Raw genomic sequence first — 15,825 nt, 5'->3', positions numbered from 1 at the left:
TAATATAATATTTTTGAAAATTAAATTTTAAGTCAGACAATTGATTAATGAGTAATTGAACTTGAAAATTGGACCTGAGATCGTAAATTGGGCTCGGGAGCCCAAAATCGAGACCAAGATCTAAAAACTGATCAAATCGGGCCTATTATGTGAAATCAGGCCGACGGTCCAACCGGTGGCTAGACTGAACTGGTCGGGTCGTCACTAGCCCAGACCGAACTGGTAGAAACTGAACCAGCTCGGGGTGCCGGCGACTACGATGGCGGCATTCCTGTGGCCGGAAAATGGTTGGTGGCGGTGGGTCTTTGGTGATTGAGCAGTGCAAGAATTACACTCCTATTAGGACTATACCAGAGAATTTGACTTCAGTTTACTATTCAAAAATATTATTTTATTAAATTTAATATTAAATTTAATTTAATACTTATCTTAATAAATGTTATTAATTTAATATTAAAGTGATTATCTTAATATTAAATTAAATTTAATGTTTATCTTGTAGATAAATATTCTATTAATTTAATAAGATTTAATATTAAATTTAATATAATATTTATTTTTAATATTAATTTAATAATATTTATTTTTAATAAATATTAGATTAAATTTAATATTAATTTGATTAATTTTAATTATAGTTGAACTCTCTAAACTCTCTCAATATAAAAAAGTCTTGAGTCATTATTTATACACACTTTTCTAAAAAATTATTTCAGAAAATTTTTAGAGATATTTTTCTTATTTATAATTTGGTCTAAAAGTTTAGAGAAATTACGAAATTACCTCACTAGTCGGCAAACTCGAGGTTGAGGATCGAAGAAGACTACTCCGTTGAACTGTTCATCTTAGATAAATCGAGAAGGTACAATTTTGATTAAGTATATATTACTTTAGATATCGCAACTAAATTTTTGTTTTAAATTTTTCCTAAATTTATTTTCGGTTATATTGTCTGAACCCGATTTTCTAACAATATATTGTACAAAATTATTTAAACCTTGGCCGCCGCAAGAAAAATTATGGTATATAATTTAAATTTAATTGGACCAACATTACAATGCCAAATAAAAGATTTTGTGCCAATGTTAGCTTGTAACTTTATAAATTTTTCTAATCCTTAAATTTAAATTTTATTTCAAGACATTTAAGGGTATATTATACCGTCAATTTTTTTTTTAAGTTTTAAGTTTTATTATAATAATTTAATTTTTTTTATATTTTAAAGTTTAAATAAACAATTTAAAATTTTGAATGATAATAGAACACAATCTAAAGTATCATATTTTTAAATTCAAATTAAAGAACTAAATTGAGCAAAATAACTGAAATGGAAAAAATATTCAAAGATTAAGTTAATAAAAGTTACCAAATTTCAACACTGATATGGATAAAAAAATTGAAAAACATTATTAAATTCAAGAATATATTTTATATACAGTGAAATCTAAGATTATGGGACAGTAAAAAAATTATATAGTAAATATATTGAAATGATAAAATTAAATGTTTAAAATAATTGAATTATTATTGACTTTATATAGAAAGAACATAAAAGACAAAAACACCTTAATAATAAAATAACTTATTTTGTATATAAATAAATATTTTAGTAATTACTCAATTAAATTAATGTCATCAATCAAAAACTTATTTTAAAAGTATATATCTATATAGTATATGTTGAGGTGAACTAACTTGATTAATGTAGTAAAGAACCGCAAAATTTATAATGGTCTACAAACATCAAATCATCATCATACAAATTATGATCAGCCTTTGTTACAAACAGAAAACTAAGCGGGAAAAAAAAGAATCCATTTTACACATGATCACACACTAAAAACTTGCCATTAAAAGCTTAAATTGAAAATGGTATAGTTCTTCTCTCATTCAACAAAAAAGGGTCGAAGAGTACCCCAAGTTGGGTACACTGCATAATCTCTTGCCCATAAGTATATTGTATAGATTTTAACTTAACTTGGGGTTCTATTATTTTATGGGACAATTAAGATTAGATTACTTGTTTAACCAAGGTAACACGTCGGGCGATGATGGTAGCCGAGCCGTAAGAACTTCGACCCCAGTTTCTGTTACCTGCATTGAAGAAGATTGCATCAATGGAATCATGGATCATTAGATTATTGCAAGACAACCAAGAATGTCCCCTAGGAACACGATCATAATCCGAATGTTTATTGAAAATAGCAGCTCTACCTATGATGCATAGAGCAGTAAAAGTACAATGGAGACCCTATACTAGGAATAGATTGCATTTTGCCCCCCTACTAAAATAATAGGTAAATTAGTCCTTATACATTAAATCAAACAGCAAACTAATCCTTCAGATAAAAATTTCATCCATTTTTGTTGTTAAAAACCGGTCTCTATATGTCAACACATGCGTGTCACTATCTAATTATTCTGTTAACCACGCTAGTTTTTAACAATACAAATGGATGAAACTTTTAACAAAAAAAAAAAAACCAAAAAATAAAATTGCTCTTTGATCTAGCATATAGAGACTAATTTACCTTTTTCTTAGTAGAAGGGTCAAAATGCAATCGAACTCCTAATACAGAGACCTCTAAGATACTTTTACTTGCATTAAGCAAAAAAAATGGAAATGAAAATGGAATGTTACCAAAAGAGTATGCTCAAACTGAGCGCTGCGTTTGCCATCTGCTGTAACAGCAGTCCACCCATCAGGCCACATTTGATCACGCCAAACGCCTATAGACAAAAATCCATCGACATTGTGAGTAAAACGAAAGAATTTATAAGTGGTCAATAAGTATTAAACTTCGGGAGTCACCTGCATTAATCATTGGTTCAATTGTAAAAGTCTGTCCAGCTTTCATTACCCCAACCGCTTTATTTCCTGATCGGGTTAAGAGAAGCAGCAGATAAAAGAAACAGTTTACATAAGCAGTTAAATCATTAAACGTCGATGACAATTTTCAATAAAAGTACCATGGAAACCCCTATACTAGAAGTTGGATTGCATTTTACCCCCTCTACTTAAAAAATGGGCAAATTAGTCCTTATACGTAAGATTAGTTTGCTCATTGGTCTAATGTACAAGGACTAATTTGCTTAAGTGAATGGGGGCAAAACTCCTAGTACAAGGACCCTCATGGTACTTTTACCACGATTTTCCATGAAGCATTTAGGACAGTTGAACATAAAAATAAAATGTAACAGGTTTGCGAAGCTTGATCTAACAAGGATACTTCCATAATGGGGAATATTTGGGGCACAGTGGAACAACTCTCCAATACCATGACCACAATATGATTTCACCTATAGTAACAAAAGATGATAGAGCACGACGTAAACAAAAACTGTAATCGAGATGATATGTAAACCGGAATATATATGCATAGACCAAATTTACACATTACCACAGATAACCCTGACATCGAAGCATGGCGATTAATAACTTCTCCAACATCACGAAACCTCACTCCAGGCTTAACTAGAATTCGAGTGCCAAAATAGATTTATCAGAAATCAAGTCTCTATCCCATTGCAAAGATTACAATATGAAAAACTCATCGACAAAAAAGACTATGAATCACATACCAATAGATATTGCTTTATCTAAGCACTCGTATGTACACTGTACCAGCTTACGAGATGCTTCATCTACGTTTCCCACAAAATATGTTTCGTTTAAATCGCCTGCACAATGAGTCAATCCTTCATCAAGTACGGAGCTTCATTATGTGGCATTGGAATTATATAAACGAGAAGATTCTTACCATGAACACCTTTATAGTAAACAGTCACATCAACATTTATAATATCACCGTCTTCCAGTTTCCTAAGGCAACCCGATTTCAGTTCAAGCGCATCTTAGTAGATGATAAATACCAACGATGAATGTAAACACTGTAAAAGTTTCTAGAATTAGAACAAAGCTAATACCTTGCATCAGGAATCCCATGGCATATAACTTCATTAACTGACCTGGAAAAGAAAACGAAATATGTTTTAATTAATCAACAAGGTAAAAGTACCGTGCAGGCCCCTATACTAGGAGTTGAATTGCATTTCACCCCCTCTACTCAAAAAACGGGCATATTAGTCCATGAACGTTAGATTAAAGAGCAAATTGATCCTTTTGTGTAGACGTGGCAGGCCACATGTCACTGACTGATTATTCTGTCAATCAAGCCAGTTTTTAACCGTACAAATGGATGAAATTTTTAATAGAAAGGACCAATTTGCTTTTTGATCTAAAGTACAGAGACTAATTTGCCCTTTTTTGATTAAAGGGGGCAAAATACAATCCGACTCCTAGTACAGGGGCCTCCATGGTATTTCTACCATCAATAGAATAATATCCAGAAATTCAACAAATATATATAGAAGAACTTACGTGCAACAAGACTTTGGGAAGAAATGATAATTGAGAGGTGATGGATAAGCTCCTGCATGAGAGATTACATATAAAGTGAAACCAGATAGATGCACAATCACAAATACATGCAGCAAAATGAAAGTTCATTCCAACCTGCAGCAACAGTAGCCTCATGAACCACTCGATCAATTTCATCTGTTGTTACACCAGGACGGATCATTCGAGCAGCTGCATCCAAAACCTCCCTTGCAATCTAGCAATAGAGATTTAAACACCAAGAGATCTTGAAACAACTCGAGAAAAATTAAAAATCAATTCCAAAGAAAGTTGGATATAACTAAAAATTGAACAAAGGGCTGTGAATCAAAAAACAAAATCAAGTGGAAGATGGAACTTACATGACATGTTTCTCGCATTCTCTCAATTTGATCAGGAGTCTTGATCTTCATACAGACACACCAAAAGTTAATAAGAAAAAAAAGAAGAAGATAAAGTCATAAGGAGCATATAAAGTATATATTATTTGTTCTCTAAGGATTAAGAAGAGATTTCACTCGCATAAACTTACCTCAACACGATGTTGCCAATCACTGTTCGGCTCAACCTTTGGAACTCCCTGCATATGAAAGGACAACAAAAATATCTTAGAAATGCAAAATCAACACGAAAGAAGAGAGAAAATAAGGTTAGTTGTTCATGAATAGGTCGGTCATCAACAAATTTCCCACTCAATTGCTAATAAGTATTCCATATACACGAACTGATTTCCAAATACTCACATCATTAGCCCAATCAGGCTTATCAATGTGAGCAGGTACATTACGCTTGACAGATATGGGATATGGTCTAAGTGACCTGAACAACAAAGATAATAATAAAAATCAGAAATAACAAGGACCCAAACTTAAAAAGAAAGTGTAAAAGAGGGACTACAATCTTAGACAAGTACCCTGTCCAATTAAAAGGAGGAAGTTTCGGAGTCCGACTTTGTCCTTTCCTCAAGCAATATAGCCAACCCTCACTAGCTAAATCAGAGTTTTGTCCACCAGCACCATCTGTACCAAGTGAAGACAGCTTTGCCTTCAAATGAACTGACTTGTGTGAGCTCCAAGAAGCCTTGAAACAATCCTGAGTGCTGTCAATAAAAACAACACCATTAAAGAAGAAAAGGGTTACATTCTTCTATTAGTCCCTATACTTTGTGAAATTTGAGGATTTCGTCCCTACTTCAATTTGATGTTCAAATTAGTCAATTTTAGTCTAGTCCTTACCCAAACAGTAACACTTAAATCTATTTGGATAAATTCAATTGCTAGTACTGTATTATGTATAGGTTTGTAGATTTAATTCATATTCTCCAATTGGATCATTTAAGTCCCTATACTTTTTGAATTTTGACATTTTAATACTAACATAAATGATAATAGTTAATTCACTAACTGGATTTTTAAAGAGTACTATGTGGAAATAGTAAAGCTAACACAATATTTAATATACCATAATATGTTTGCCTCATCAAATTTTGAAAATAGCATAACTTAATAAATTTAACAGTTATCAGACAGAAATTTTAATTTTTGAAAAGTACAGCGACTAATTAAAAATCTACAAGAAAAAGATATACATACCAGAAGGCAGCACCTTCACGAGGAAGCTTTAACTGCACACACTTAGGACACCTACAGATAATAAGCTATATCATTAACAAAAGGATTCAGCTTAATTGTAAAGTTCATCACTATTAACCAAACACAGCTCAATTCACATTTTTTTATGCTCAAAATAATTTTAAAAAAAAATCACTATAAACCAATTACAAGCTAATTCAAAATATCTCACAAATTTGAAAACTACCCAATGTTAATTACACCAAAAAATTTGATATTCTAAAAATGATAATATTTTAAAGCGAAAACAATAACATACTGAAGGCTAGCAGGATTGCTACAACGAGCACATGAAAGCGTCTCCGCCGCATCAGAGCCACCAGCCATTGGACCTTATGTATAAGATTGAACCACCCGGTTCAATTCAAAAATAAATTAAAAGGAAAGAACCAATAAACTATTTCTGAATTGTCTGTGATTGAAAAAATAAATTGGGGAATTTTTTTATTGAGAAAATTAGGGTTAAACTTTTATAGTAATAAATAATCTGGGTTCCACTAACAAATCCCTAAAAACTTAATAAAATTTCTCCCCAATCTATTTATCTGCCAGCGATCGAGTTTAACTTAAATTACGATTGACAATGAAAGAGTTAGAAAATTGAAATTTCAGCCCAAAATGTACAATCTTGCTTAAAAAAAACCTAATTGTCGGCTCAAGGAAGATAAAGCTCTAGACTTTTAGGGCTTTTGGAATTTTAAATCTTTTTATTTGGAACTAGGGCTTTGAAAATTCATAGCTTTTGGGCTTATCTTATATCTTCGGCTTTTCTATTTTTGTTTTGGGTACATTAACGTTTTGGACACTTAAATTAAAAGGTTATAAAATAGTCACTAAATTATTTAAAAGTTTTTATATAAGTCACTAGATTGTTAAAATTATTATTGTATGGCCTTATCTGTTTGCACCATCTGCACCAATAGAAAGCTCCCATTCTCCTTTTTTTTATATAGTTCTGTTGTTTTTTATATTGTTTGAACGTCACAAATTTGCAAACCAAAATCTAAATAAATTTTTTTCTGATCATCAGATTGACATGGATTTAAAGTATGTTCTTCTACTCATCGATGAGCATTAATCCATCGTATTAATCGTTAAATCGTCGCTTGAAATTCACAAGTTAGACTTAAAAAAAAAAAGCACTTAACAACACAGTGACTTAAAGAAAACTTTTGAGTGATTCAGTGACCATTTTGTAATTTTTTTAAAATTAAAGTAACTAAAACGTAAATTTACTAGTAATTTAGTTACATTAAATTATTTTTTAGAGAAAATATTTTGATTGTGTTTGATAAATTGAATTTGAAGATGGCTTATATAGGAAAATAGATTGAGTTTAGAGGTTAGACGATTCTACAAGATATATAATAAACTTTAGGAACATTAGAGTTTACTTAGAGACACTATTATCGGTTGCTCATTTAATTATATTGGTAAGTATAGTGACTAGTTTATTGATCCTGCAACAAGGGATAGGTGATAGTCTTAACCCCAAAATAGTAAAAGTATCTTGTAATTTCTTCAAATTTTAAAAAATCACATGCTCAAAGTTTCTTGGCAAAGCTATCGAGTATTGAGTATCTATTTATATTTATACTATATTTAAGTTATTGATTGAATTAATTTCACAAGTATTTACTACAAATCATATTTTAGCTTTATATAAAAAATATAAAAATTAATTTAAACTTCAACTCTTAATTAATCACAATTATCTTTTAAACTTTTATTAATAATACTAAAATAACATACAATTTAACCCATAAAATATTTTAGCTATAATTTTTAGATTAAAACTTTTAAAGGCATTATTATCACATCACAAAAACATTAACAACATTACAATAAGAAACAATTAAATTAAAGCCTTGAATTAAAAGGCACACCAGTCTCCGGAATCCATAGCTCTCCTTGTATGAACCTATTCACCGTAAAAGGGTTAGCCTCTTCGGCCCGGTTGAAGACATGAAAACCGGGCCACTTCACTCGATTCCCGATCGAAGCACCATTCCCTGTGTTCCTATACTCCGCATAATACAACGTTGACAACGCAAAGCTGCCGCTCCATTCATTCCATCCCTTGGGGTCGATTAAACCGTCAAGGTCCGTCTTCATGAACACCGTCCTTGAATACTTCTTCCATGGCCTACCTAAGTAACTCTTGAACAAATGCTTGACCGAATCGAAATCGGGTGCTGGCCTCACTCGGGATTCCAAGATTGAAATCCCTGTGTTCTCGTTGGGATCGTCTCTCCCTTGTGCCGTTACCATGTTGGATTGATGGTCCATCGGTCTTTTGACAAAGATGTCGCAGTTTTGCAACACGGCCGAGGCGTCACCAAATATGTAATCGATTGTGCCGTGTATGTGACAGTCTCGGTAAAATTGTCGCAGCGAGTGGAGGAAGAGACTGTCTTGGTAACCCTTGATGCTACAGCGGTAGAACACAGAATGATCGGAACTTACCCTTAATGCCACAGCTTGATGTTTATGCGGACCGGCAGTGTTCTCAAATGTCACGTCCCGTGCCCAAAAACCATCCCCGGAAACACCTACAAAAACAAAAAACTGAATTAAACGCATCCATATCATCAAATCTAAAATTTGAACCGAGTTTCTTACCGAATGTTGCGGAGCCATAAGTAGTGGAACCATCCGGTACATTTCGGTTACCAGTTACGATTGTTTTGTCCATGCCATCGCCGACCAACATTATGTTTTTAAGGTTCTTGTCTATGTCTACTTTCTCATTATACACCCCTGCTTTCACATAAATGATTACCCTTGGACGACGGTTGTTACCTATCCTAGCAACGGCGGCCACCGCATCATTGATCGTTTTGTGAGTACCGGAGCCATCTTTTGACACGACAAAATCAGCCTTTGGAGTTGTTGGGTTCCATGATGTTAAGAGTTTCCCACCGAGTCGTGGTCTATGCATTAGCTCTGTCGAGAACAGAACAAATAGGTAATTTAGTAAGTAGTAGGTTTCTATGCAAAAGAACCAGTCCAATAAAAGAGAAAAGTCAAATTCCTCTTCGAGTCCTTCTACTCTGCTTAAATTTAGATTTTGAAATTTAAAATTTTGAATTTAGTTAATCCAAATGGTTAACCCGATATAAATACTAATAATCTGATTTTTAACAATGAATTTTAACTGAAGAATCAATTTAATCTTTAATTTAATATGGAAAAATTAATTTATTCATTTTCTAATAAATTAGGAAAATTAAGTGTGTTGAAAATTTAAATTATTTTTGAAAAGATAATTTAATTCGAAAAATACCTTCCAGCTAATGCTAGTATTTTGAAAGGGGTGTTTTAAGGAAAAAAACCCACGCTGGTATTTTATTTAATTAGAATAATTAGCAGTATTAGTTTATTGATTAATTTAATTTTAAGTATAGTGAAGGGATTAAAACCATAATTTAACCAAAAAACAATGAACACTATAATGGAACAAATATGTGCATAATTTGCTGCACATAGATGCATGAATCACGAAACCCAAAGTACATAACTTTATCTACATTTTATTTTATTACCAATGAATTTATTTCAACCCACTTAAAAGTTAGTGAGAATTTCTTGAGGGAGATGGATTATACCGAAAGAAAATTTCGAAGGATTATTTTTCTAAAATTGATGATGATCTCTTGTTATTAATATTATCTTACATCGAATCAAAATTTTATCGATTAAAGGCGGCAAAATCTTAGGGTATATTTTATTAATATTATTAAGATTATTATTTATCAAATATTTAATTAGTTAAAAGAAATTACCTTGCTCAACAACAGCTTCCTTCCCATACATTGCATACAATGCCAAAGCTTCACTAACCAAACTCGTCAAATTTCGATCCTCTCCATGTTCTTGAATCCCAAAATCCTTCTGTCCCAACCCTTCCGAACAACTCCGATGGTTCGCAAGCACGCCGCTCAACCACGTCCGAGCATCATCGACAGTAAACCCTCGAGAGGATAGCAAAACCGAGAGCCTAGACTCACTTTCATCATACAACTTAATACAATCAGCCAAACCCATACCATGATAATTCATAGTATTGTGCAACCCATATAAGCTCATCGAAGCCTTAGCCAAGTTCCTTGACTGCACCACCATGGTCCTAGCCATTTGAACCACCTCCGTAACTTGTTCTAAATGTGAGCCAGTGGTGGCAGTAGCCATGGCTAAGAGAAAAAGAAGAAGAAAGGTGGTACCGGTAGTAACGCTTGTAGACATATTTGGTACACTAGTGAATGACATGCATGGATTTCGTGGTGTGGGGTTTGGTTTTGTTTTTGATATTATAAATATATATATGTATATATATAGTTCGGTGAAGAAGCAAACACATGGACTATTTTGTGGACCAGGTGTCGTTTGAGGTTTAAAACAACATATGGAACATGCATGCATGTTCGGTCATGTTGGTGGTGATTTGGTTGGTATTTAATTTTCATAGCCAGTTTTTATGGAAAAACATCATCGGTCCTGGTGAGGAACTAACAATCTTCGAACTGTGGATAAAGGTGAAGGATTTTTAGACACTTTCTCATCCGACACGAATTATATATGTTTTAATGACATTGTCGAGCCATTATAAATAGTTTCAGAGATTTGAAATAACAAAACCAATTAGGTTTGGTGAGTGTTCTGTTTATGTTGAGGGTTGAGGGCGAGCAGTGTATCAAACACTCAAACAATGGAAGTATTATATTTGGAGTATCTATATTCAATTATTTTTGGATTTTATCTTTCTACTTTAAGGAGAGCTTTAATAGGATCTATTAAGGAAATATTCTTTTAAGTATTTGACTAATTAAGTAGTAGTGTTTTTAGCCACTTATGTTATTTAAAGTCATAGATAGTATAAAAAAGTGACGTCATGTTATTTATATATTTTTTAATAGTTTAATACTACATTAATATTTTTATATTAAATTTCAATATTTTTATCTTAAAAAAATTAAATCTAAATAAAAATATTCTTAAAATTTAGAATGAAATTATTAATATAATATTAAACTATTAAAAAAATAATATCTCTATTTTATACCATTCTTTCACTTTAATCCTAATAGCAAGTATTGCAATATTTAGCATTTACTTAAGTACGAAACTGAATCAATTACACGTTAGCAAAGGCTAAAAATTTTGGCAACAACGTGTTGAGAAGAGCATTAAAGCTTTGGCCATATTTAGGCATTTGGCAACGCAAAAACAATGGGTACGTGTTGCCTCCTATCGATTTACATATTATATGATGATCGGTTCGAGTCATGCTCGTATATTCTTTTTACATAATGTCAAATTTAACTTGAATGTTGATTTTTTTTTTAGTCTTTACTTTTAGTTAAATTTGATTTTTGTTTTTTTAAGTTAATTTGACTATTAATCTTTTAAAAAAAATCGAAGTATTTTTTTAATAAAAATATTAAGTAAAACGTTAAATTTTTAAATATTGCAGTCAACATGACAATTTACATGTATTTCATGCTAATTATTTTTGAATTTTTATGAACCTTTTATTTTCATTTTGTAGAAATGAGGGGTACTTGCTTTGCAAACAGAAATTATGACTAAAATAGTGCTAGAAATTGTGACCACAGTTTCAACCACAAAATCAAATGTGCGAAAACATAAAGATGAACATTGAGATTGTTTACGTGGTTCAACTTTGGTCTACATCTGCGGGGCCTTACCTAGAGCAATGATTCACTATCTTTCTCATAGTACAACTAATTATTTAAGTTCTAACATTGATCTAACTCTCACCAATTTAGTGATCTCGATGTTGTACAAAGACTAAATCTCTCTTCCACTAAGCTTCCCCTTTAAAAGTTTAGTTTTGCAATACAAGAAAATCTCTTGATTGCTTCCAAAAACAATGCACGCATAAGACATTCCTTACTTAAACAAATTTGTGCTCTCTAAATCTATCAATTACTTTAACCTAGACAAAACTTAAGTTTAAATACTAGTTAAATTTTGCTTACATTAGAGTCATAGTCTAATCACTTTTCTATAAAGTAATGCTAAAAACCAATATAGGATGATAATTCCATAAGTGTCTTTGTAACATTGCTGAAAAAAATCTAGTGAGAAAATAGTTCTCTTGCACAGTGAAAAATTAAAAATTTGAAAATTGAGTCCATTTTTTATATTGATAGCAATAATCTTTACCCAAAATTGCACATGTGTTTTCAGCTAGACAAATCCTTGTCATTCCTGACTTTCAATCGAACGGTCTTCTCCGCTATTTTCATATCACAAACTACTTCGAGTGTGGGCTCGAATAAATTCGAATCAAACATAGAACCATAAATTATTTACTTTACTTTCAATGGGAAAAAAAATATCTCTTAAATAGAAACTAGTAGAATTGTTATTTCAAAAAATAGAATTTATACTTAGAAATAAATTCTTATTATTTTTGGACAGAATAACAATGTCTCAAAATTGTGTAAAACTTATTGTGTATTTAGCCCTACCGATGCCATATATTTATAGGGAAAAGAAGTGAAACCCTTGTTGAATTAGTAGAAGTCTATTTAAAAGAAAAACAACTTTCTAGTTGAACTAGAAGAGAGAGGGATAATAGGGTGTGCCTCCCTTCGTATGTATTATGATGGGGATTTTGGCCTTTTTCTGTGTTAGGTCCAATTATATGTACTTTCTGAACTTTTAACCCAATACTTTATAATTTAATACAACCCAATACATGTTTTTTTATTTCTCAAAATAGACATTATTTATTAAATTAATTTAAATTAATAAATTTTCCAATTAAATAATTTTCTCAACCCGATTGTTAATCCATTAAAATTATGACAACTTTACCGTAAAAGAATCTATGAGAAAATATATTTAATTTCTACATTCAACAGATTCACAATAACCAATTAATTTAATTCAATTTTCGAACTTCAATTAATTAATTAATTAATTTATAATTTGAAAACCATAAATTAATTCTCAGGTTATTTTCATACTTAGTGAGAAAACCACATTCATTTCCGAATGTTTCCTATTTCTCTAACCTTATCAATTATATCCATTTATGTTCATTTGATTCAACATGCAATTCATTTCTGATTTCAACGAGCTAATGGAGGGGCTGATTAGACATATGTGATTAGGGCTCAAATGATTTATAATTAAGTTCCAGCTTTTCGTGCATTAATTATAAATTCATTTAGTCATAAATTCATTCTACTATTGTATCGTGACTGAGCTCTCTCTAATGGCATACCATTATGAAAGCAACTCGATTAGTGCTTATCCAATAACCTTATCATAAGTATGTTACCTTCATAGGATATCCTTAATCCCTTTGGGATAAATCCACTCTCGCAATATGATCTTATTTTATCCTATTTTTAGTTTTGGTAATTATTAAATGTATAGTATATACATGTTGATTTTTTGCGTGCATGGTACGTGGTAGTAAAAGGTAGTCGAATGTATATTGGACTGTTTAAGAGATTGTTGAACATGGTAAGTGGTGTGTGGTATGGCTGAATGCAGTAAGTGACTTAATTGGTGATGGTCGAATGTCTGGGGACTTAAGGTGTGGTTAATCAAATATGTAGTGCTATAGGGGTTAACCAGTCGATTTCTTACTGCTATTGATGATTGATTGCATGTTATTGCACGACTTGTTCTATTAAGTATACTGATTATTACTATGTTATGATTGCATGAAAAATCATGTCATTGTCTGTTACTGTATAATGATTGCATGTAAAGCATGACATTGTTACTAAATCATTGATCGCATGTTAATACATGTCACTATTCTGTACTGTACTTGGTCTTGTCATGCATGTTATGCCATTCTATTGCATGGGGTTGGGAATATTGGTAACAGAGGAATTCTATGGAGTTCTAGTGGTTTATCTACAAATATGGGAGCTCTGCCGATTAATCCACTAATATGGGAGTTTTGGCAGCATAGCCACAACACTGGAGTATTGTTCAGAGTTTTGGCGGTTCGTCCGCAAACTACTGGCAGTTTATAGGAAATTATTTATTGTTACTGGTGGTTTATCCACAATGAGCTACGACTCTTACTATTATGGTGTGTACGGATGAATGAGTTTTGGGGAACTCATGGTGTATAGCAGATAGATGGGTAGGAAATTGCACTGACATTAATGCACATATACATACATTCTGAGAACTTTGTGATTCTGTATATTCTGAAACACAATGATCTGTGACACTGTTATCACTGTTATCTCTGTTTACTTACATGCTTTTGTGGTCTTTAGTTCACTGATTTCTTATGATTAAGGCTCACACTGAGCTTTCAAGCTCACCCCTTTAGTTTATTTCTTACAGATAACCCTCAAGATTAAGATCGGACTCGGCATACGAAGGTCTTATCTCAGATTTTCAGTAATAAAGTATTATTTATTCTTCTTTACTTATTTTGATTTTGAATTTTGGGATTGTAAATTTTGTTAACATGGATTGTGGCATGGGTTGTTTTTACTTGGATTTTGCATGCATGAAATATTGGTTAAAAATTGATCAAGTTTAATAATCAGCCTAATATGATTCAAAACATGGGATTTCAAACAAAAATCAAAAGCAACACTTTTTTTTGCTGCAAAATGGTGAAACATAGTTTTTCTAAAGGTTTACTGACAAAATCAATTGAGGGTTTTTATTTTCAAATGACACATCTTTCGAATAAATTGGACTTATATTATAGATAACCTAACAATAGGATGTATTTAATAAACCTAAGGAAACCGCGCTAAGTTTAATAAACCTAAGGAAACCGCGCTAAGTTTTCTGAAAAATTGATCGAAATAGTGGTTTTCAGACTGAACGGTTTTTATTTGGCCATTTTGGTGGCTAATGTAGCCTTCAGAATTCAGCCATAATGTCTAGGCTGAGTTTGAGAGGTTACATATATATTTGATAATCAAGAATTCAAGTATGAATTGGATACTAAACTTGGGCATTCATATATGACCACTCAAATGTATGTATTGATATGTTATGAAATGGTACTTGGTAAAATGGATTTTGGCATTTAAGCTCACTTTGTGGTTGTGATTGCCATGCTAGGTAAACTCTACCAAGTTATTTAGTTTGTTTAGTTATATTATGAATCAAGATAAGTTATCATTTTAATACCTTTGAACTTTCTAAGAACTTACTAAGCATTCAAAATGTTTATCTAGTTGTTTTCCTTCTTTGTAGATATTCGGTTTGCGGACTCGTCAATCAGACTTCACAAATGGCACACTATCCCTCTAGTAACTTGGTAGACTTTTACTTGTTTAAGCTTGGTATTGTGACATGTACATAGGTGTTTATTTATTTAATAACTTGTGAATGGATGGTTGCTTGAAACCTTGTTTAATGTTTGGTTGTGAGTAGCTAATATCCATATATGTTCAAATGAATGTTTTGACAATATGATAAGTTATATATATGTTGTGTGTGAATCAATATGAATGATAAAATTTGAATATTCAATAGTATGATTTGAACATGAATTTATAAAGTCTTTAATTGGTTGAATGGTTGAAAGTATGTTAGATGGGTTGTGTAATTGCTAACTTGTTTGGATTGAAGTTGTAATATCCTGAATTAGGGCCTAATCGGAATAGTGGTTTCGTGACCATAAATCTGAGATAGAAATAATTATTTTATAATTATTTTGAGGTTTATGATATGATTGCATGATTGTGTGAAAATTTCGTGATGAAATTCTATGCCTAAAGTGCTTAAATTGAAAGTAAGGACTAAATCGAATAAGTTGCAAAACTT

General features: G+C 31.7%; 2 protein-coding genes across 3 annotated transcripts; both read right to left on the bottom strand.

The window, feature by feature from the left end:
- Positions 1-1,723: 1,723 nt before the first annotated feature.
- Positions 1,724-6,751, bottom strand: LOC108457749 (methionine aminopeptidase 1A). 2 transcript variants are annotated; one of them, XM_017756875.2, is made up of 16 exons: positions 6,290-6,750; positions 5,992-6,042; positions 5,313-5,498; positions 5,143-5,218; positions 4,932-4,979; positions 4,762-4,806; positions 4,517-4,616; positions 4,382-4,433; positions 3,928-3,969; positions 3,762-3,823; positions 3,583-3,681; positions 3,402-3,475; positions 3,231-3,300; positions 2,813-2,878; positions 2,642-2,730; positions 1,724-2,094 (listed from the first exon to the last, which is right to left on the bottom strand). In XM_017756875.2, exons 1-16 carry the CDS (start codon positions 6,355-6,357, stop codon positions 2,017-2,019), a joined length of 1,206 nt encoding a protein of 401 aa, XP_017612364.1. In that variant the 5' UTR covers positions 6,358-6,750; the 3' UTR covers positions 1,724-2,016. The 2 variants fall into 2 exon arrangements, with proteins under 2 accessions (XP_017612364.1, XP_052879342.1); XM_053023382.1 differs by lacking the exon at positions 1,724-2,094 and having other exon boundaries at positions 2,636-2,730; positions 3,223-3,300; positions 6,290-6,751.
- A 1,033-nt stretch (positions 6,752-7,784) lies between these two features.
- LOC108459473 (probable pectinesterase/pectinesterase inhibitor 36) lies at positions 7,785-10,328 on the bottom strand. Its single transcript, XM_017758845.2, has 3 exons — positions 9,816-10,328; positions 8,653-8,976; positions 7,785-8,582 (listed from the first exon to the last, which is right to left on the bottom strand). The coding sequence occupies exons 1-3, from the start codon at positions 10,297-10,299 to the stop codon at positions 7,891-7,893; spliced, it is 1,500 nt and encodes a 499-aa protein (XP_017614334.1). The 5' UTR covers positions 10,300-10,328; the 3' UTR covers positions 7,785-7,890.
- Positions 10,329-15,825: the final 5,497 nt, after the last annotated feature.

Source organism: Gossypium arboreum, chromosome 12, assembly GCF_025698485.1.
Source record: "Gossypium arboreum isolate Shixiya-1 chromosome 12, ASM2569848v2, whole genome shotgun sequence".
Lineage (NCBI taxonomy): Eukaryota > Viridiplantae > Streptophyta > Magnoliopsida > Malvales > Malvaceae > Gossypium > Gossypium arboreum.
This window is presented reverse-complemented; position numbering and strand designations above follow the sequence as displayed.